Raw genomic sequence first — 20,793 nt, forward strand, 5'->3', positions numbered from 1 at the left:
ATAGTATAAAATCCAGTTTATTTATAAAATACACTTGTAGAAAATGTTGTAGATTTTCATGCTTCCTCAGAGCTCCATGGCAGTGGAGACTTTATATAGCTTGGTGACTACGGTGGGCCAAATGACAAGGGCCTGATTCAGCATTTGGTTGCTGCGGGTTTTGGGGGGAGATTGCTGGAATAACAAGCTAGCTAACGATGACAATCGTTATCTCAGTCTACAAGATGTTATTAGGAAAGTTTCTTAACAGATACCTGTTTTCTATAATATAAACCTTCCAAATCTATCTTACAAAAAACGTGAAGAACATTAACTTCTGTTTTGACAACAACTAACAGGAGGGTGTTTTGTTGCTGCCTGGGGTTGTTAAGGGTTTTGCTTTCAGTGTGTATGGCTTAGGTCAGCTTACTTGTGTTTTAACTCTTCCCAACCAGAAGAAACAGTAATACAGTAAATTAGGTGTTGTTCTCAGAGCTCTTTGTTTGAAACACTTAGGAAGTAATGGTGGAAGCTGGCTAGCAGCAACAGCTTAGGGGAATTTAGCCCTGAATAAGAGGTGGAACAACTCGTGCTGGAAAGGATAGCATATACTATGCAAAAGAGGTAATAAAGGTATTCTCTTCCCCGGCAGCTGAAATTATAAAAGCCAAGATTTTAAGCATCTTTCATAGATTTCCACATATTCCGTGGAAAGGAAGGAACAGCGGGACCAAAGTTGATGGGTTTCGTGGAAGAGAATAATTTGGTTCACTATTTTTGTGAAATTGAAAGCAGAATATAGCAAGTATAAAAGGTCAGAGTTTCAGTGAAGTCAATAGTTTGCACGCTGACTGAAAGCAAGAGAGAGTTTCAGCATTATCTCAGTGTCTCTTACTAACTTTGGCACTTCAGCATTTGGAAAAGCAGGAGAGTGAAAGGGAAGGTGGCTCCCCCACAGGAACCTTAGCATGCTGATGGACTTGGAAAGGTGTTAGATTGTTAACTGGTTTAAGTGGGTCATCTCGCTGTCTCCTTTCTCCATACGCAGGGTTTTTAATTCCAGCCTTCCCCATGAGCTCCGCGGAGGTTGCTGGGTTGCTCCTTAGCTTCACCGGTGCCAGTGCTGTTGCTAGCACTCTGTCAGCTGCTGGAGGGACTCTTTCTCCAGGGAGCCAAATCCTTTTGTCAGCAATTCACTGTTTCCAGGGTTTCTGGCTTTACGTAGTAGCATAAGCCTCTGCTACTCGGTACTCACACCGTGCAGTTGGAATTGTGCGCTCCTTTTCACTTCATCCGGTCAAATGAGCTGTCGCTGGATGTTGCACGTCAGTACCTCTCTTCACTGAAGCTCTCTTCCTAGCTCCGATTTTTTCTTCAAAACTGTGATTTTCCAACTAATCTTTCTGTCAACATTTCCCTTGCTGAAATACTGGCAAAATGCCTTAGAAGAACTAAAATTGTGCCTACTTGGTATCATTAGCTCTGTACTTTGCTTGGTGGTGTTTTTGCTTTCATTGAGTGTTTCCCTGGTAAAGCTTTCTCCACTCTTTTCCCTTCGTAGATTTTAAGGTTTGGAAAGAAACATATCTAAGCAAACCTCTTTCATAAAATGTGCTTAAGATCTTCATCTGGTACTTTTTGTCTTACTGATACATTTCAAGCCACGGAGCCATCCACTGTGTCTCTAGACAGGTTGTTCTGATGCTTAATACTAAAGGCTAGGGTTTTCTTCGATCCTTGCTTTACCTTTCGTTTTATGTGTAACATGTCAGCTCTGAGTTGAGCCTAAATCTTCTGCAAGACGTTCAGGTGAATGGCGGACTAACTTGCTTAATGAATAATAAAACTTAATATTGGAAAAGGGAAGTGGCCATCTTTTGACCCATGGTCTCCTCGATGAAATAAAGTTGTGTCAGCAGACACTATTGTAATAGAAACACTTACAGTTCCCTAGATGCGGGAAGGAGAAGTGAACAGCTCAGCGCTGTGTAGTGGAGTTTACATTGGCAGTAACGTAAACTCCAATTGGTAGTTGGAGCCAGCTGGATGCCAAGTTGCAAAGTGCCTCGGAGTTTTTGGTGAATGCTGGGCAGCACTGCGTGCATTTTTTCCAAGATGTTTCAAAGGGAAGAAGATCTTGAGAATGCTTGTCTGGTAGGACAAGTCCAAGGTGAGTCCTGGGAGAATGAGAAATACCAAGTCCTTAGTGGGATGCAACCATCCAAAACCAAAAAAATACTTCTGCTGTGTAGAGAAGATACCGAACGTTCTTCCATTACATTCCTAGATGTCTTCAGTTCTGTCTTTCTAGATGAGTTTGTCAGGAAAGCTGTCTGAAGGAATGGGCTCATGTGTTCATGTGAACAGTGAGAGGTGGAAGCGGAGGGACCTTTGAATGAGAGGGTTGATAGGAGCAATGTTTCACAGCCACATGTGCTGTGCCTTCTTGCAATTCTTTTGTTAGGCTGGATTTTTTCATCATTGCTGAAGCCATCAAAGGGTGGATCAAGAAATAGACTGTGAAATTTAAAAGTATTGCACAAAGCTTCTTATCCTTCTGCTGCTCTTTACGGCTGGCAGTGGCTCGGTTACTTTGGCTTACTTTAGAGCAATATGCTTTTCTGTGTCCCATTCAGCTTTTAGGCTGGCCTGAGATAGTTTGGGGGTGGTCAGCTCAGGGTTTTGGGAGTGACTTAGAGCTCCCTTTCCCCAAAAGATATAACTGAGGATCTCGACTGGAGTTTTCAAGCTCATGCAATGCACATTAGCTATTGCCTTCTCACAAAAAAGGACTACAAAGATGGAATATATGAGAAGCTGCTAAAACACAAGGTATGACAGTGGAATGACTGCTCCTTTCGCTTCCCTGCCATTGTTGCACCATTGTCTCCAAAGCTGTGAGGTGATTTTGCCCGTCAGCTGCTACAAGAAAGAGGAAAAGGAACATTTTTATGTATCTCTTATTTGGACCATGGCTGGGTTAAGCCACTCTGGGGTTTTTTGGTGGAATTTTTTTTCAGGGTTCCTTTTTCTTTTTTGTTTCAATAGATTTAGTGAATTAAAATAAAAGTTAATCTATAACATCTTACTTTATATAGCTGTGTCTTAGGCACATCCAGGAGTTTCTGCTTAAAAGTGAAAGAAGCTTGTGACTTTTACAAGTATTTGTCCTTTGCTGCCAAGTGGGACAGTAGAAGAGTAAGCTGGATATTTTTCTGCTTTGCATATAGGCACAATAGTATTCGTTTTCTTCCTGAATGTCACTTTTCGGTAGCGTATGATGCAAAGAGTCCAACTCCTCTCTTAGGTTCTGCCTGTAAAGTTGATGATCAGTGATAGTGAATGTAGATAGGCAGGTCTGACCCGGGTGCATGAAGAGACATGAACACAAATGATCGTGGTTTTCTCATGTCGCTTCTTTTAAGTAGGGAGCTGCACTTTTTACATTGTCAGTGTTCTCACAGATGCAATGGCGTGGATTTAGTCGGGGCCTGCAGCAAGAAGGACCCGTGCTTTGCAGCAGACATGCCAGGGAAGTTTGTACCATGCATACAGAATTCTGGTAGAAGCTATGAGATTGCACTGAGTAAATGATTCTGTGAGATAAAAGGGTTAACAGCTGACCGGTGAGTGTGGACTCTGCATCAGACAATAGAGAGGACATAGCTGAAATATTCAGCAAGCTTGTTTTTAATTGAAATGTAAACAAAGCTGCCTTCATGGGAAGTGCCTTTCAGATATACTTGTTTCTAGCCTGGGAAGAGTTGTACAGAGTTCACGATCTTTCTGCAGATTACATGCCTGGCTGCCAGTGGCTTTTCACTCTTAGTTTAATATTTTACACCTGTGAAAATTGGGTATGAAAAGAAATGCTGCAGCTGTGAGCATGACAGCGGTCCTTCGGTCACGCAGCGCTTGGTGCTCTAAAGGTGATAGCAGTGGTCCAAGGCCTGAAACAGGGAAGAATCAAGTCTTGGTCCAGTTCTTCAAGCAAGTGCTGTTGTTGGTGGGAGGAGGAGAGGACTTTGCTATGTAAATGCTTTAGATTGACTCTTACGCACATAGCTGAGATTGGAGTGGGAGAAGATTTTAAGCTGTTTCAGAAGGAGTGCCGCTCCCCTTCCTGCACCCAGCTTCTTGGTAACTGGAGTCCAGTGATCCCCTGTATAGCCTGGTATCAGGGGAACAGACGTAGAGGCATGAAAACAAGCAAGCCTATGGAGTTAAGCTTGTGATGGTAATTCCCATGCCTGCAGGGAATGCCTTAACCTCTCCCATACAGTAGCAGAGTCATCTCAACCTGCAGTATAATTGGGAAGCAGCTGCAGGTTCCTGTGGAGAGATGAGGTGTCTGTTGTGCTTAATGATGTTTTGTCTTACAGATGCTGCCCTGGCTAGATTCATCTGCTTTTAGCCTAGTGAAAATTGTGTTTCTGGGGAGGCTCTAGTAGTCTCCAGACGTACAACGTTAGTTTGACCAACCCGCCTTCAACTAATCAGCTTTTTCTCAGATAATAGTTAAGACAAAGTAATACTACTTTATTATATATTGAAATCATTGCTTAACATCAATGTTCAGAACACTTGGGTAAACAGTCAATCTTTGTAATACTTGTGTAAACAAACACCACTGATTTCAGTAGGAATATGGCCTAAATGATGGGTTTATGCAGCCAGCTTTTTCTGACTGTGTTTGCACCAGTATGAGAATGAGTGTGATGTATCTGAGCTATTAGAGAGATACAGATTCAGATTTCTCTAGCTCTTCCACACCACACACATTTCTGCAGTATTTCCTTAAAGTTCATTTTTATGGCTGGTGTGGATATAGTTAAAGTAATGGGTATAGTTAAAAGACAGTGTTGCAGTTTTGTAATGTTTCCCTCATCCGATTACATGTTTGTTCTGTACAGTATGTGTGCTATGTGAGGAATTCAAATGGTTTTCAGTCAAGACACTGATTTGCAGATTTTCTTATCTCAGGCATTTCTTTCAAGTACCTTGCACCCTCCTCTTTTAAATAATAGCAGAGCCGGGCTCTGCCATGAATTGAAGGGAAAAGGATTTATTCAGACTTGTTTCAGTGGTCCTCACAGAAATAGTGAGAACCTTCCTCCTTTTTACATTACGAAGATTTTCTTATGGAAAAGATGCATTAATATGATCTTAACTCTTTGTAGGGCTGGAATTGTTCTGCAGCTTTCTTCTGTATTTTTTCTCCCTCAATCTTTTGAAGTGTATCTACTCAAGAGACAGTAGAGATTGTTTCATTTGTGATCATCTTACTGGGTTCCAGTCCTGCAAGTGCTGAGGTCAATGGAACTATTCAGGTGTACGAAGCTATTCAGATGCACAGGCATTTGCAGTATCTTAGTGCATGGCTTTTTCTGTGGTAGAAAATAGTGCCGTTGAACCTGGGCTTATGTGAGTAGGTGTTGGATTGCTTTAGACTATACCAGAATAATTAAATGTAATCCTCATTAGAGCTTGACTGGTTGTTAAAATGTACCTGTAAAGAAGGAGATTAAACTGTTCCTGTATAAAGCTCTTCAGTAATAGCATCCACATTATTCCTCATCCAAATGCATCTGTTTTAACTATATCCTGTAGTATTTATGTCCAGTATAATTAAGTTGAATGTAGTTTAGAGTTGAATCAATTTAGAAACCAATTACTCTGATGCTATTTGCAAGCTATTTGGAAAGAAAAGTTTACAGGCACTTTACTTTTTTGTCTGTGTGGTGTGAACAAAGTCACACCTGAAATCTGTAGCTGCACTCGTAGCTAAACCAGGTGCTGCTACGTGCTGCTCAGCTGCCTTTCAACCCCAGTTCTGTCCTTTTCTCCTTGTGTAAGCAGAAGAGTGAGAAGACTGGCTCCCTCATCTTTATTCCCTCCCTTCAGATATTTATCGACATTGATAATATCACCCCCGAGCCTTCTCTTCTCCAGGCTGAAGAGTACCAGCTCTCTCAGCCCTTGCTCCTTTGAAAGCTGCTCCAGTCCCAGCAATGCTCCGGGCATCTTTGTGGCCTTGTGCCACGTCTCTCTGGTACTGGGGAGCCCAGAAATGGGCACAGCGCTCCAGATGTGGCCTCACTAGTGCTAAGCAGAGAGGAAGGATCGCCTCCCTTGACCTGCTGGCAACACTCTGATGCAGCTCAGGGTGCTGTTGACCGCCTTTGCCATGAGGTTGCATTGCTGGCTAATGGTCAGCTTGCTGTCCACCAGGACCCCCAGGTCCTTCTCTGCAGAGCTGTCTTCCAACCAGTTGGCCCCCAGCACGTACTGGTGCCTGGGATTATTCCTTCGCAGGTGCCGGCGTTTGCATTTCCCGTTGTTGAACTTCTTGAGATTCCTCTTGGCCCATTTCTCCCACTTCTAAATGGCAGCACAACCATCTGGTTTACGAGCTACTCCTCACAGTTTTCTGTTGTCTTCAGACGTGGGGATGAAACTTTGTTCCATCATCCAGGTGGTTAATGAAGGTATTGAACAGTACTGGTCCCAGTATCAACCCCTGGGGTATAAAGCTAGTGACTTGCCTCTTAGTGGACTTGGTGCAGCTGATCACCACCCTCAGGGCCTGGCCATTCAGCCAGTTTTCAGTCCACCTCACTGTCCACTGAAACAAGCCATGCTTTGTCAGCTTGTTTATGAGGATGTGATAAAAGCCTTACTGAAGTCAAGATAAGCAACATCCACTGCTCTTCCCTTAGCCTCTAAACTAGTCAGTTCACTGAGAAGGCTATCACGGCGGATAAGCGTGATTTCCCCTTCAAAAATCCATGCTGACAACTCTCAATCATCTTCTTTTCCTTCATGTGTTTGGAAATGGTTTCCAGGGTTAGTTGCTCCATCACCTTCCCAGAGGCTGAGGTTAGGCTAGCCAAGCCTCCAGTTCCCCAGATCATCCTTCACGTCCTTTTTGAAGGTAGAAGTGACGCTTGCTCCCTTCCAGTCTTCAGGAATCTCTCCCAGTCGTTGTGACCTTTTAAAGATTATTGAGTGGCCTTGCAGTGGTATCAGCGAGCTCCGTCAGCTCTTGCGGGTGCAACCTGTCAGGCCCCAGTGGACTTACATCTGTCCAGTTTGTTTAAGTGCTCCTTTGCTTGGTCCTCCTCCACCAAGGGTAAGTCTTCCTTGATCCAGATTTTTCCTGTGGTCTCAGGGGCTTGAGATTCCCGAAGGCCTGGCTCACTTGTAAAGGCTGAGGTGAAGAAGGTTTTGAGCACCTCAGCGTTTTCCATGTCATTTTCCACCGGGTCTCCGGCCCCATTCGGCAGTGGGCTGAATGGGCGGGCTGAATTAATACTCCAATTTTCTATCACTTTGGTGTTTAAGTGCACACTGATGGTGCGCTGACGGTGGACACTTGACTAGGCATACCCAATTTAGCACTCAGGACTGCGGAATGCAAACCAACTTGGAACAGATGGGTCTGTTCTCATCTTTAGGGCTAGAGAATGTACCCTGGAGAACTGATCAAACAGTTTGAGTAGTGCAATTCTGTAATCTTTATTCCCTCTGCCATTTGTCCTGCTGGATGTTTTCAGCAATCAACATAGCGTTGTGAAATAAAATGTTACTGCTCAAACAAATAAAACCTCTTCTTTATAGTCCTATTAAAAGAAAAACAGATTGGTTTATAAACACTCCTTTCAGTACAAGGTCCATAAAAATGTGAGTTGTTTTTTAACTTGCCTTTTACTTTGTTTCCTTTGCTGCAGAATCTCGAAGTTACACGGAAGCCATTAACCACTCCATGGTGATGTCTGACAGCACTGTGGGCACTAACCCTGCTTTGCTGAGGGCCAACATGCAGACAGATCCCTCCTTTCAGCGCTGTTTTGCATCTTCGTGTACTGTTTCAAGTAACACTCCTATCCCAGGGGGAGAAAGGTAGGAAAAGATTCTCCTACCTTATTGTTTAGTTCTCATAACTATAGTTTTCAGCCAAGTTGTTACGCTTTCATCTTCATTGCAGAGCATTTGTCCAAGGACTTTGAGTGTGGTTGTGATAGTTGATGATGATGTTGTCCACCAGCTGGAATTTACCACATACACGGATGTTGTTTATACGTCAGGGACACAATTAGCTTTGAAGATAAACAGGAATACAAAAATAAATAGGAATTTATAGCTCAGTTACTTTATTATGTGCTAGCACAAGTTCATACATGCTTTCCCGTGTGCTGAACCAGCTTCTCTAGTGCTTTACTGAAAAGCATTTAATGAAATTTCACATTGGAATAAGTCATACATGAGAGAGAGGGAACGCTCTTTTCACCGCAGTGTATGCGTTTCAAGTCAGTAAAATATCAGAGGATTTGGTTTTGGTAGTGAATAGCTGACTCCCTTTCAGCTGCTTAGCAGGTTGAGAGATTTTATTATTTCATATTTGTATTGTGGTAAACATGTAGGGCTCTGGACCAGAGCTTGAATAGTATAAATCTACAAAATAGTCCATGTCCCAAGGAGCTTATAGCATAAGATAAGTCACAGGAAACACAGCAAAGCAGCAAGGAGTCCCAGGTTACTGTTAGAAGGTTCAGAAGACCATGACAATGAACGGTCAGTCATTAGCTATGCCCTTTATTTACTTAATAGGTGAGGTGTTACGTTACAGCGGGTTAGGTTTCCTTTTCTATCACTCTGCAACAACATTCCTTTGTGGCTAATTATCCTATTCTTGTTCTTGGATAATTGGCTCCTTTTTCACACTAAGTACTTGGAATGCTGTCGGTTGGTGTGTCAGACTCTCAGTGAGGACTTCAATTATGTTGATACCTATTTATCTTTTATTTATCTTCCCATCTAATTGATTTCATTTTCAATCAGTACTTGGACTGTGAAAGAATGTTTTCGTTTTGTGATTATGAATGTGAATCATAAGACTGAACAAAGTATGTCAGTATTTTCTGAGGAGGAGGCAATGTAACATTTCGTTACAAGTGGATATGAATTAAAAGCTTACCAGGCAATGTAGTCATTATCAAGTTTACATTTGTACTTCAAATTTTATCTAGAAAGTTCTGTTCCCTTCTTTCTAAATATTTTTTCTGTCATTTTGCATTTCATCTAGCAGACAGCTACAGCTGTGGTATTTTTTTTCTTGCAATGGCACCTTCTTCCATTTGCTTCCCTTCCGTTTCTTTATGGTCCTTCTACTTCGATCTGTTCAAATCTACTGGTATCCGTTTTCACAGTTCCCTTTAATTAAAAATCCTTTCTTTTTTTAATATATCTTATGTCAGCTCTTTTCCCTTTGTATCTCACAATGAGTTTGTTCTCTCTACATTTGATATTTCTGGTAATGCTTTCCAGCTACAGTCTAAGGGCATTTCACTTCTAGAAGCAAGGAGACAATTTAAACTTTTATCAGACGGTTTCATCAGAAGCTGAGGTTGTCTTGCTTAGGAGGATATTTGTTATTCTTCACTTGAGCAGCTGGAACTGCTACCCAGTAGAAAAATCTAATGTTTACTGTTGAGATATTTAATTCTATCAATCAAAACAATTCCATCATTGAACAAATTAACCACTGGACCTCTCTTCCTTCCTTTTTTAATAAAGATTATATTAAAAGGGACCTGGCCTAAGAGTTGGGTCTTGTGAACTGTGTTCTTATCGTAGTTATTCATTTATTGTGTGATGGTGCACAACTATCTCCTTAGCCCATTTCTTTTCTTTTTTAATGAACATAAGAGACTCTGTGTGTAAGAGCTGCTGTGTCAGTGTCAGTTTTCTGCCACAAACCTCTGCCTTTGATGGCAGACTTGGCTAAAGAAATTCTTGCCTCCTACTGCTCTTTTCCAGGTAGCACTTCAGCTCACCACATAGAGATCTCCAGGACCACTCACTGTATGTGAAGCAATGCTGTGAACAGCCTCACTGGATTGATTCATATTAAAAGTGACCCTCTCAAACAGGGGGAAGGAGGAGGATTTTTAACTGTGATTAATTTGATGGCCTGGTTTACAGTGCAAGCTCAGAGACTGTCCCATCAGCGTGGCTAGGTGGAAGGCGAGATGAGGCAGAAAGTAATGACCTAGGCGGACGAAACGAGTGATCAGGATGGGGCTGGAACCCCTTGATCCAGCCGCATCCCCCGGTCCAGCACGTTGTCAAAGGGCATTGTCCTGGGTGAGGCAATTCATTGCTTTCGGTGATCGCTGCAGTACGGGTTGTACAGTGACGTTTTAAGGGAATGATTTGGCTGTTGCTTTATTTTTGTGTTCAATTTTTGGCTTTTTTTTTCGACAGCTCTTCTGCAACAGAACGTCCTTGGCTTGAAAGCAGCCCCAAAGCTTCCCCGTCGCTCCAGCTTTCGATGGGAAACAGCAGGCCGCCGGCAGGTTACCTCGTGCCCTCCGACTTCCCAAACGCCGTGCAAGACGTCTCTCTCTTGTCTCATTTCCAGACTCCAGGACTGCAGGTCATCACCCTGAGCAGCCTGGAGAATTCACCAGCAGAGCCACAGCAAGAACCTGCTGTTGGCAGCAGTGCCCGGGCTTACCTGGGCTACGGCGGGGGCAACAGGGGCGGCAGCTCCCCCCGAGAGGAGAAACAAGCTGCTTTCGTAGCCAATACCAGCATCTCTCCTAAAACCATGAGCTCGTCGGTGGCAAGCGCCGAGGACAATGGCTTTTTGACGCAGAACTTTCTTACAGTGGCCTCCGGGCACAATAGCCAGAACAGCGCGGTTCAGCAGCACCACGGAGGGAACCTGCATGCCCAGCCGCCTCTTCCAGAGAAAAAGAGGTCCTCTGAAGGAGACCGCTCCTTTGCCTCCGTGTCACCTTCGTCAAGTGGCTTCTCTAGCCCCCACAGCGGAAGCACAATCAGCATCCCCTTCCCAAACGTCCTCCCAGACTTCTCAAAAATGCTAAGCACTTCCCCAGTGCCAGGTAGGTTCTGCATCAGAGACGTGCAAAATACGTTAGATTTTATATGAGTCTATAAAAAGCATTCGGGGGATTTTAAAAGTGGGGAGGGGAAGAAAAAAAAAAAAAGCAATGGAATGAAAACGGAGGACTTGAATATTAGCAGTAAGTGGGGCCAGCTCACTGGCTTCGGATGTGTTACTCAGAGAACAAGGCTGCAGAATTCTTTCTGCGCTTCCCGAGATGTCAGCCAAGGGCAGCCTACCTCTTGAACTGCCAAACCACAAGCCAGTGGTGTGGAGTCCAACTTCTTTTAATAAGGGCTGGCTTCTCTCTGCACCTTTCTAGGCTTGTGTCAAGAACAGTTAAAAATGTAGATGGGTATTCACTGGACCCCATTGAGAAATGCAGCTTTGTATTTAATACAGCTTTATAAATGTAAGTTTTTCATATCTTACAGATTTTGCAAAAGGAAACTTCAGGAATGCTTTCAGAATCTTGGTGTACGGTATTATATTTGCTGGCTCTAAACCAGTTCAGGGTTTCTCTAAATTGTCCTTCTAATCATGAGGTTTTTGATTAATTAAGGTGATTAGAAGTTGGAAAGAAAAGTAAAAAATGCTTTTGTATTTAAAAAATTTCCTGACCATTTTTTCCCTTTTATTTCACAGAAAACACAACTGATAAACATGTGACCGTAAAATTTGTCCAGGACACGTCCAAATTCTGGTATAAGCCAGATATTTCAAGAGAACAAGGTATATAAACTGATACATATTCTGGCATATCCATTCACAGAAGGGCTAGTTGGTGAATTCTTAAATTTTTTTTATGCACACCTGATGTCTGAAAGAAATACAAGAAGAAATACGAAACCTAGAAGGGCATCAGACAACCTCACTTAATTTCTCTTGTCCAAAGGCTGAATTTGAGAGTGGAGGGCAGTCAAATTGTCCTTAAAAAATACTCAGTTAATCAGACAAATTATTAGCCTAACTGAACTAACTACAGAGTAATTTAAATCTGCCTGTGGTAGCTGCTGCAAATGTATTTTACTGAAAAGCTCAAGGTTTTGGAATGGCAGATGCGTGTGATGCAGTAGACATCTGAGAGCAACTGTCTGCTCTCAGAAACCTTTTGAGTACCAGTGCCCTGCTCTGGCATGATCTCAGCCATGTGTGTTTCCCTGCACAGGTAATAAGGTGAGAGATGCTAAATATCAGAGAATAATTCATTAGCTAGAAGTCATCATAAAAGCAGCGTCATCTACCAGTCACTCTATAGCCTGAATTTCATTGCCAGCTGTAAGTGACGTACATTAGTTCTTAAAGGTTACGAAATAACACTCTCATGGAACATCATCTTCATGAGGTACAATACAGATACAGTACATCTGTATGTAGATATATTATTGAATGAGATGGAGAAAGCTTTTATTATGGATGTGAAGATGTATACATATGAACTTACACCTTGTCCATGCAACAATGCGTAAATAAAGCATGCTGGGTGCTTTGCAAATGTGATTGGTCTGACGGTCCTTGTGTCCATATTGTAATATTCAGCTATACTGAATTGCATTTAATGAGTTATGGCAGGATTTTAAACTGGAATTCTTAAAATGTGATTCTCAAAAAGGAAAAATGACGAATTGGCTCTGCCTTGGGAAGAAAGTTCACACTAAACCAAAATAGCCTTCAGCTATTGGCAAACGATGAATTGCTATGTCTGTTTCATTCATAGTTTCTCAAATGGTGAGGATGCCTCTTGCAGTGTAATGGTAAATACGAGCCCAGGGGAATAAAGGTCATAGAAAACAGATCATTAATTCATCTTGGATGATGTTTTACTGGTCCTTTCACTCCAGTTCCCTTCCCATTGTCTGCTCCCCACCCATAATGAGAACTGAGTCTTTAAATGTGCAAAAAAAAATTTTCCTGACTTGATGCCAGTCCAGAGAGGGGAGTAGATCATAAAAGAGGTTTAAACCTAGCTGCTTGAACAAATGAAAAGAGAATCTTCCCAACCTTTCAGTATGCCTCTTTTCACCCTACCAAGTACAATTCCTTTTAAGTCTTTTAAGATACTGTTGCTGTGGAGGGGGAGCACTTGTTCTTTTTTCTGTGCTTAATGGACTGCTCCTGTGACAAATGATTACTGTCCCCCTGTGGATTTAGAAGTGTTATGTGAGTACTGCTGAACTGCAGGGTTTTATATGTTCGTCCTCCTCCTCTGAACATGACAGGTTATTGTGAAAATAGTTGTTTTCTTCACCATCTGACATATGAATAGAACAGAATACATACACATTTGCTTTACTCACTTAAACAGGAGAGACAATTATGTCTGCATTTTCCCGATTTTCTGCTACTACTCTTCCTTTCATGGAAAAAAAAATGCATGTGTGTTTATCATGTAATCATTGCTCAGGCCTTGCAAAATATGGCTTCATGCCCCAAATGCATAATTTCCATATTCTGTATATACAGACATTTAAGGACTCCAGGGTCAAATTTGGGCTTTTTCCAGGGTTTCTTTGAAGGCTTGCTGATCGTTAGAAATTCTGGAAACAAACACAAGTATTTCGAAAAAGTTTAAGGAAAAAAAAGCCTACAAGCAAAGTACTAAGGCTTTATTAAGATCAAACTAAGATCAATCATTAGATGAACCTCTTGTCTTTTTTCAAAGTGAGATTAAGATTTTGGGCTACTAGTTTTCAAAGTCTGCAGCAGACTCCTGCAAAGCAAGAGCAGTTTCCCTGCAAATGGTTCCTCCTGGGGAGGACTTCATATCACACTTCCAGCAGAGATCACAGAATGTAGATCTAAAATTATTTTGATGCTTGGGCAGTCAAAGAGCAAATACTCACTTACATCCCTTCCCTTGCTTTAAAACTAGGAAGGGAGTGAGACTGCTTTGCAGGGACAGAAACTTGGTGGTGGATGAAAACGGATCTGCTCCGCCTGTTGAAGCTGCATAGGAAAAGAAAAACAGTGCTGTCTAGTCAGCCTGGGAATTACAGAGAGCTGTGCTCTCTGTCATGCTTCTAACAAAGTGACAAAATTTAAGCAGGAATCAACTTGCTCTTGTACTGGTTGTAGGAATCCTGATGGGACCTGCATGTCCTTCTCAGTTTAAAAATCAGTAGGAATCTGTACTTCAGGCTTCTTTTGAAATGTGAGATTTGCACAAGATGTTTCCGCTCAGATCCCCCAAGTATGCTTATTCTGTTCTGCAGCAACGGAGACAAAGAAAAGGATCTTATTTCCTTTAGTCTCCTATTAATTGTAGATTTGCACTTCTGTGCTTTTTGGGTGTGTGTATTGTTCTGGAACTGCTTTTCTCTCTCTTTCCCGGAATCCCTTGCAGCCATTGCTGTTCTGAAGGACAAGGAACCGGGGTCATTCATTGTTCGAGACAGTCATTCTTTCCGGGGAGCCTATGGGCTAGCAATGAAAGTTGCTACACCGCCTCCGTCTGTGCTCCAGTTAAACAAGAAAGGTACTGTATGCCTTCTATCTGTTATTTAACAAGCCATGCATAGTAGGGAGTCCTTATTACTCGGTAATAATTTGGAGGAAATCTCCCCTCTTCTAGTAAGTGCAACTTGACTTACAGACTCCATTTGGTACCTTGTCAAATGAGACAGGATGAGATGTCTGTTGTACTTCACAGTTGCACCATGGCTTGTAAACGTATGTTTATTGTGGCTATGCATGTATTGTACCTTATCAACCTACTAGAATACCAGTGTCATCTCAGTAATGAGTCCTCCCTAGCAATCAGAAGTCTGCATTTGATCTACATACCACCATGTAAACCTTTCGCTTGGCTGGAAGGTTGAATTTTTTTGACCCCAAGGTTTTGTTTTGAGACAGTTCTACGTTAGATGTAAATCTGAGGAGCTTCCCTAAGGAAGGACGATAGTTGTTTAAAAGACGCGATGAAATACACCTACTCTCCCAGCTCCAGTGCCTCCATGTATAACTTGTGCCTGATAGTTGTGGAAGGTAAAATGAGAAGAACATACGGAAAGTGTTAATCAATGTATGGAAACTCAGCAGCCAGTATCTGTAGTGTTCTTGGTTCCATTTTTGCTACTGCAGGCATAGTGGGGTGGTTTTCCTTGCTGCTGTTTTCCTTTTACAAAGCTTATTATGTTTCATTAGTACATGCTGCCTGGTGAGGTAAGCAACTGAGATCACAGGAAAGCAGTGATTCTTAGTGTCGTGGTTATGGAAGTGTGGTTTTGTCTGGTTTTGGTTGGTTGGTTGGCTGTTGTTTTGGGGGTGTTTTTTAAGATTTCATGCTTACTCTGGGGCAAGGTTAGCAGTCCACCTCTATTACAATAACACTTTCAAATTCTGTACGCTTAAGCTGGTATCTTGAGATAATTTCTAATATAAATTTGCCCTGTAATCCTTTTTATTGCCAAGAAACATCAGCAGAACCACTGCAATGTCTTATTTAATGAAGACAACAGGGGTGCACTGAGGGTGGTGGAGACAAGGAGGCAAATGGAGAGTGGCTGTAGGTGGTTTTAGTGATCTTTTTTTATCATCAGACCAATGAAGTCCAGGAATACATGAAAGTTCAAACTCTACTAGCCTTTAAGAGCCAGTTTATGTTAGTTGTACCCCAGGCAAGTAGTAGTAAGAGAAAATTTTAGTTGAGACTGTAGCATTCTTCCACTTCTTGCTCTGTGATATTTAGTTTTTTTGGTTCCCACTGTTTCATCCCAGAAGGCACAAATTTTTTAAGTCTCCTGCAGGGTTTCTTGTTCCAGGCTTCCCCCTTCTCACATACCCGTGTAGTCATCTCTTTTTAATATTGTGAGAGCATAATGGCAAACAGTAAGCTGTTTGAAAAGGTGGTCTTTGCAACGTTTGCTTGCATAGAAGTTTCTGCTGTCCAGATTAATGTGTTCATCTGTATTAGCCTGAAAGTCAACCCTTGATGTCATGTGTTTCCTGGACTGTGGCTGACAGATCAGAGTCAAAGGGAGCATTTGTGTTTGTGGCTCTTTTGTTAGAGTTTGAATGGTTGGGTAGCTTTGTCCCATTGCTGTGAAATAACCCTTTAATTACTTGGAGAGAGATTCAGTTTGTAGTCAGGTGTGAAATACTGTGAACCAGTCTTTCAAGAAATAATGAAGTTGTCTTAATCATATGTATGCATATGTATGTATACATATAAAAGAACGCTAAATCTCAAGGGAATTTTTATATGCCTTTTGGACTTTAAATCTCCTCATTACTTCCAACTTAACAATTTCAATTTGTCCTAGATTCCTGAGAGATAAAAACTGTCTTTAAAAATCTCGTGAAACCTGAGTGTTTCATGTAATTGTTTTCAGGAGAAAAGACTTAGCGTAAAACTGCTAACATTTTAAAACTTCAAAAATTCACTAAGAGACTTGGCATCATTACCATTGTATAGCTAAATCTTCTATTGTTTTAATCTGGAAAAGTTCTGTGAGCAGAACTGTAACTAGAAATCTGAGTATTTTATCATACTTTTACTCCCTTGTCACATTAGATACAAGTTCTTCTAATGGGCAAGTGCCTCAGAATTTCTAACCATTCGTTTTCCAAATTTCTGTTCCTGTCTGTAGTTGGGACCATGCTTGGACATTTTGGACACCAGTGTATATTTGGATGTCAGTCACTTATGATTATAAAACCTTTTCCTCTGGTTGTCTAACCAAAAGTGAGCTATTTGCTTGTTTTTTGAAAAATGGCCTTTTTACTACAGCTTGTAACCTTGCAGCAGAGCAAGTCTAATGTATTCTTTGCATGCTGTATATAAAACATTAGGTGGTAATGTGGAAAACTGCTTCATAAAGACCTGCTAATTTGTAAGACTGTTGTCTGTTCATTGCTTCTCTTCATGAGCTTTCTTTTTCTTTTTCAACACAGTTGGAGATTTGTCAAATGAACTTGTAAGGCATTTTCTGATTGAATGCACACACAAGGGGGTGCGCTTGAAAGGATGCCCAAATGAACCATATTTTGGTAAGTACTGTGCATTACAGGGACACAGAAAATGGAAACAGTTTGCATTTGCCAGAGTTGTTTCATAGACTTGGATGGAGTGCAAATGAGAGAATACTTTGCTGATGTCCTGATGGTTTCTGTAGGAACCCATTCTAAGTTTCTAGGAGCCTTGTACACATTTACCTTAAGTATATGTGCAGGGCACTCTAGCACAGATGCACATGACCAAGCTTGAAGCGGTCAAGCTTGGTCTACCACTACCAATGCCACTGCAGACAGCTGAGCTAGGTGACTGTTACGGGCCTTATTGATTCAGGACCTTTGTGTATTTTGTCCTGTGCTATACTTACACTGTATACTAGCTGGCTAAATGACACCAGAGTGGGACATTCACAAATTACATTATGCTGCGTCAGCCTACCTAATGTAATAAGATGAAAGGGCATTACGTGTTGTGGCAAACAACCGAATATCTACCTAGCTGCTCACTCATTTGCCCTCCTCAATGGGGCAGGAGGGGAAAATAGGATGAGAAAGCTCATGGGTCGAGATACAGACAGGGAGGTTGCTAACCATTTACTACTGTGGGTGAAAGACTCAACTCGGGGAAAATTAATTTTAATTTTTTGCCAATTAAAATCAATGCTCGGCTTCACTGCTTCCCCCAGACTCCTCACCCCCGCCGCAGGCAGTGCAGGAGCAGGTGGGGACTGTATGGTCATTACGGAACAGTTCCTTTCTGCTGCTTCATCCCTCTCCCACTTTTTCCCTGCTGAGGTGTGGGCCTTCCCCATGGGCTGCCATCCTTCAGGAAAAGAACCTCTCCAGCGTGCGCTCGCCGTGGGCCACAGTTCCTTCAGGAAACGTCCATCTACTCCCATGTGAGCTGCATGGGCAGCAGGATGGGGGATGTCCACTTGCGTGTCTGGAGCACCTCCTTCTCCTCCTCTTCCTCTGACTGTGGTGTTCCTTCTGCTGCGTCTCACCCTGTTTGTTACCTTCTTGTCTCTGTGTGGCCTTTTCTGCCCTTTATTAGATATGCTTTCCCAGAGGCATCCCACCCGTGGCTCAGTGGTCCCCTGGAGCTGGTCGTGTCTGGCATGGGGCAGCCCCCGGCCTCTCCCCACAGCCCTCCCAACCCCTGCTACCAGCCTCGTCACGTACACCCGTGAAGGAGTCATCTACCATAAAATGAACAAGTGTAAAATGACAAATCCTATTTGAAGTAAAAGTGGATTGAAGTTTGTCAGTGTCTGGCATGAGACTTACTTCAGATCAGAATTTTTAGCCCAGTCCTACCTTGATCTTGAAGTACCTGTTTATGGCACATGCGTAGCCCTACTAATCATTTGGTTTGAGCATCTCCTAATCTTTCAATGTATACAGCCTCAAAACTGCTTCACAAAGTATGTGGGCAGGCACGCTTGTACGGATAAGACAGTGAAGGACAGGTAGTGTCAATTGGTCTTTGCGTTTCTGTAAGACCCTTGCAGAATTTGGTCATCTTTCCATTTCAAAGAAATTTTTGATGGGCTGTAAAAATGAGGTTGTTTTGTGGTTGAACTGTGGTTTTTCTCAAGCGCGTGATTATAATGTTCAATGTTTGTTAGTAAACAGGATCGAAGGACGGCTTTTTCTGCAAACAGACTGATAAATATTACGCCTTTCCCTCACTCCTTAAGAGTATAGTCTCACATGCTAATGTCAAGGATGACTAATGTTTAATTATTTTAATTAAGCCAAGTCCAGATGACAAAAGACTTTGAATAGAAAAGAAGAATAATTTAACAGAGAATGCTACGTACATCACTGCCGCATTGAATGGAGGAGGCTTTATCTAGACGAACTTTTATACTTTTAGAAACACAAAAAAGAGGTGCATGTAGACAAAGCACTTGGCAGTGGAGACTAGGTGGCTAAGAGGAAGAACTCCTCGCTCTTTCTCTGCCTCATCACATAGCATTGACCCCTTGTACTCTTACCATCTTCGTAAGATTTTACTACATTTAATGTAGCAGAAGTTAAGAGCATTGAAAGGAATTTACTGACTTCCATATGTTACTGGTTTTGTTATTTTTGTGCTTTCTCCATTTGAAGCAAAGTCATTTAGGTTAGGATTTAAGCAGTGTGTTTAAGCAGGGAAAGGCAGCACAGGATTGTGATTAATGAGTTCAGGTGCATCCAACTGGGAGAGTGCTGGGAAGCATGAATACGCTAAAGTTGACGGAAGAAGGTCTTGGTTTAGGTGCCAAGAGAATTTTTTTTTAAAGGGGAGGGCGGGGAGGCCCCTTGGTCTATAAAATACTCGAGAGCCAAAATAACTGTTAAGCATTCTTGTTGTCCACCAAGTTAACAGTGCACGTCTTGTTACTTTTCTGACCACAGGGAGTTTGACAGCTCTGGTGTATCAGCATTCCATCACTCCGCTGGCGTTGCCCTGCAAGCTCCTCATCCCAGACAGAGGTATGCTTGTTAAAGTACAGAAGAGATATACCCAGCCAAGCTCTGCTTCAGAGTGCCAGTATCTGAAGGCAGGTGAACATGTCACAAGTCAAGATCTAAGCAAGAAGCACAGGGAAGAAGCTGTTTTAAAAGTGGTTCTTCACTACTGCTGATGGCTCTTATCCAAGCTGTAGTTGTGAGCAGACTAGTACTGTGATAGTCCAGTCGTAAACATGTATGTGTTGTGGAAATTTGCACAGTAATCTGGCGTGTAGGAAGACAAATGTACTTCTCAGACATGAAATTATGCCCATGTATGGTTAGATGTAACCACTTATTCAGGTCTGGGTGGTGAAAGGGCTTTAGGGAAGACAAGCAGGTAAAGAACAGAGGGTGCCCTGAGCATGACACTGGCAGGAAGGAAGTAGCAACTTAGGTCCAAATATTGTTTAAGTAAATGATCAAAAAGCCTGTGTTGCATCATTGGACTGTAATTCTAATTTTGGTTATGGTGATTTCATAAACCGCTCTAAGACAACAGCAAAATGTAGCTATGCTTGCCCCATAATTCAGTTGTCTGTTGCTCTCCCACATGAAGTTAACACCAGATGTATTATTGAAATGTTAAACATTCTTGTGGTTTTCTACTGAACTCTTAAAACTTGTTAAAGGCCATATGTCAGTGTTCAAACATAGCATTTGAATTATGCAAATACATTAACAAAACCATTTTAGCACAAAACCATGCTGTGGTAGATGTGACCAGAGATCTCTTTATATGGCAAACCAGTGTGCTAGGTGGGCTTGTTCTCGTTATCCTCCTCACCTAAAATGGAAAGCTCCTTCTGTTCTGGCAGAGGTGCAGGACTGAAACGTTTGCCTTGTCCTGAATAAACATACCACAGTGAAATTTTATTTTGGTTTTATTTTTGAATCCAAGATGATCACGCATTTTAAGATGATCATCTGTGGTTAATGATTCTGGACACAGTGCATGGAGTATTTAAAGCATATGGATAACTCTAAATGTGAATAGTGTCACACACCATATTACTGCTCTCCTCCTCATTTGAATGTATGTATTCAAAGACAACACGCATCATGTTAAATACAGCAGTGAGATCTTTTTACGTGCATTTATATAACTGAAATAACGTACTGATGGACACTTTTCTCACTAATTTTAACAGAAGACTGGGAGGCAAACATTCCCCTGCTGTCTTAATAGTTCAGATGTTTGTTTTCTACATAAGTATGAAGAAAGAAGGATTATGTTGTCATCTTCTGAATCAAAATATAATTAATGGATTTCATCGTAGAAACACAAAGTCTTTGTGCCTAAATTGGTGTAAATTATACAAATTAAATGAGATAATTAAAAAATTTCGAGGCTGTAATGAGGCAATAAAGCTGTTAGTATTGTTTTAATGTGACATCATGTATGTCCCTGCAGCATATGCTATGTAGTTATGTCTTTTACTGTCAGGAAA

The 20,793-nt window shown here is 41.9% G+C and overlaps 1 protein-coding gene across 12 annotated transcripts in view; it reads left to right on the top strand.

Annotated features, from left to right (window-relative positions):
- TNS3 (tensin 3) overlaps window positions 1–20,793 on the top strand; it is a 298,348-nt gene that overhangs the window by 266,412 nt on the left and 11,143 nt on the right. For all 12 annotated transcript variants that reach the window (XM_041118287.1, XM_030041615.2, XM_030041616.2 and 9 more), the window contains 6 exons: window positions 7,710–7,881; window positions 10,246–10,889; window positions 11,537–11,623; window positions 14,235–14,366; window positions 16,784–16,879; window positions 19,247–19,324. In XM_041118287.1, coding sequence (XP_040974221.1) covers window positions 7,710–7,881; window positions 10,246–10,889; window positions 11,537–11,623; window positions 14,235–14,366; window positions 16,784–16,879; window positions 19,247–19,324 — 1,209 coding nt within the window. The remainder of the gene's footprint in view (window positions 1–7,709; window positions 7,882–10,245; window positions 10,890–11,536; window positions 11,624–14,234; window positions 14,367–16,783; window positions 16,880–19,246; window positions 19,325–20,793) is intronic.

Source organism: Aquila chrysaetos, chromosome 18 (assembly GCF_900496995.4).
Source record: "Aquila chrysaetos chrysaetos chromosome 18, bAquChr1.4, whole genome shotgun sequence".
Taxonomy (NCBI): Eukaryota; Metazoa; Chordata; class Aves; order Accipitriformes; family Accipitridae; genus Aquila; species Aquila chrysaetos.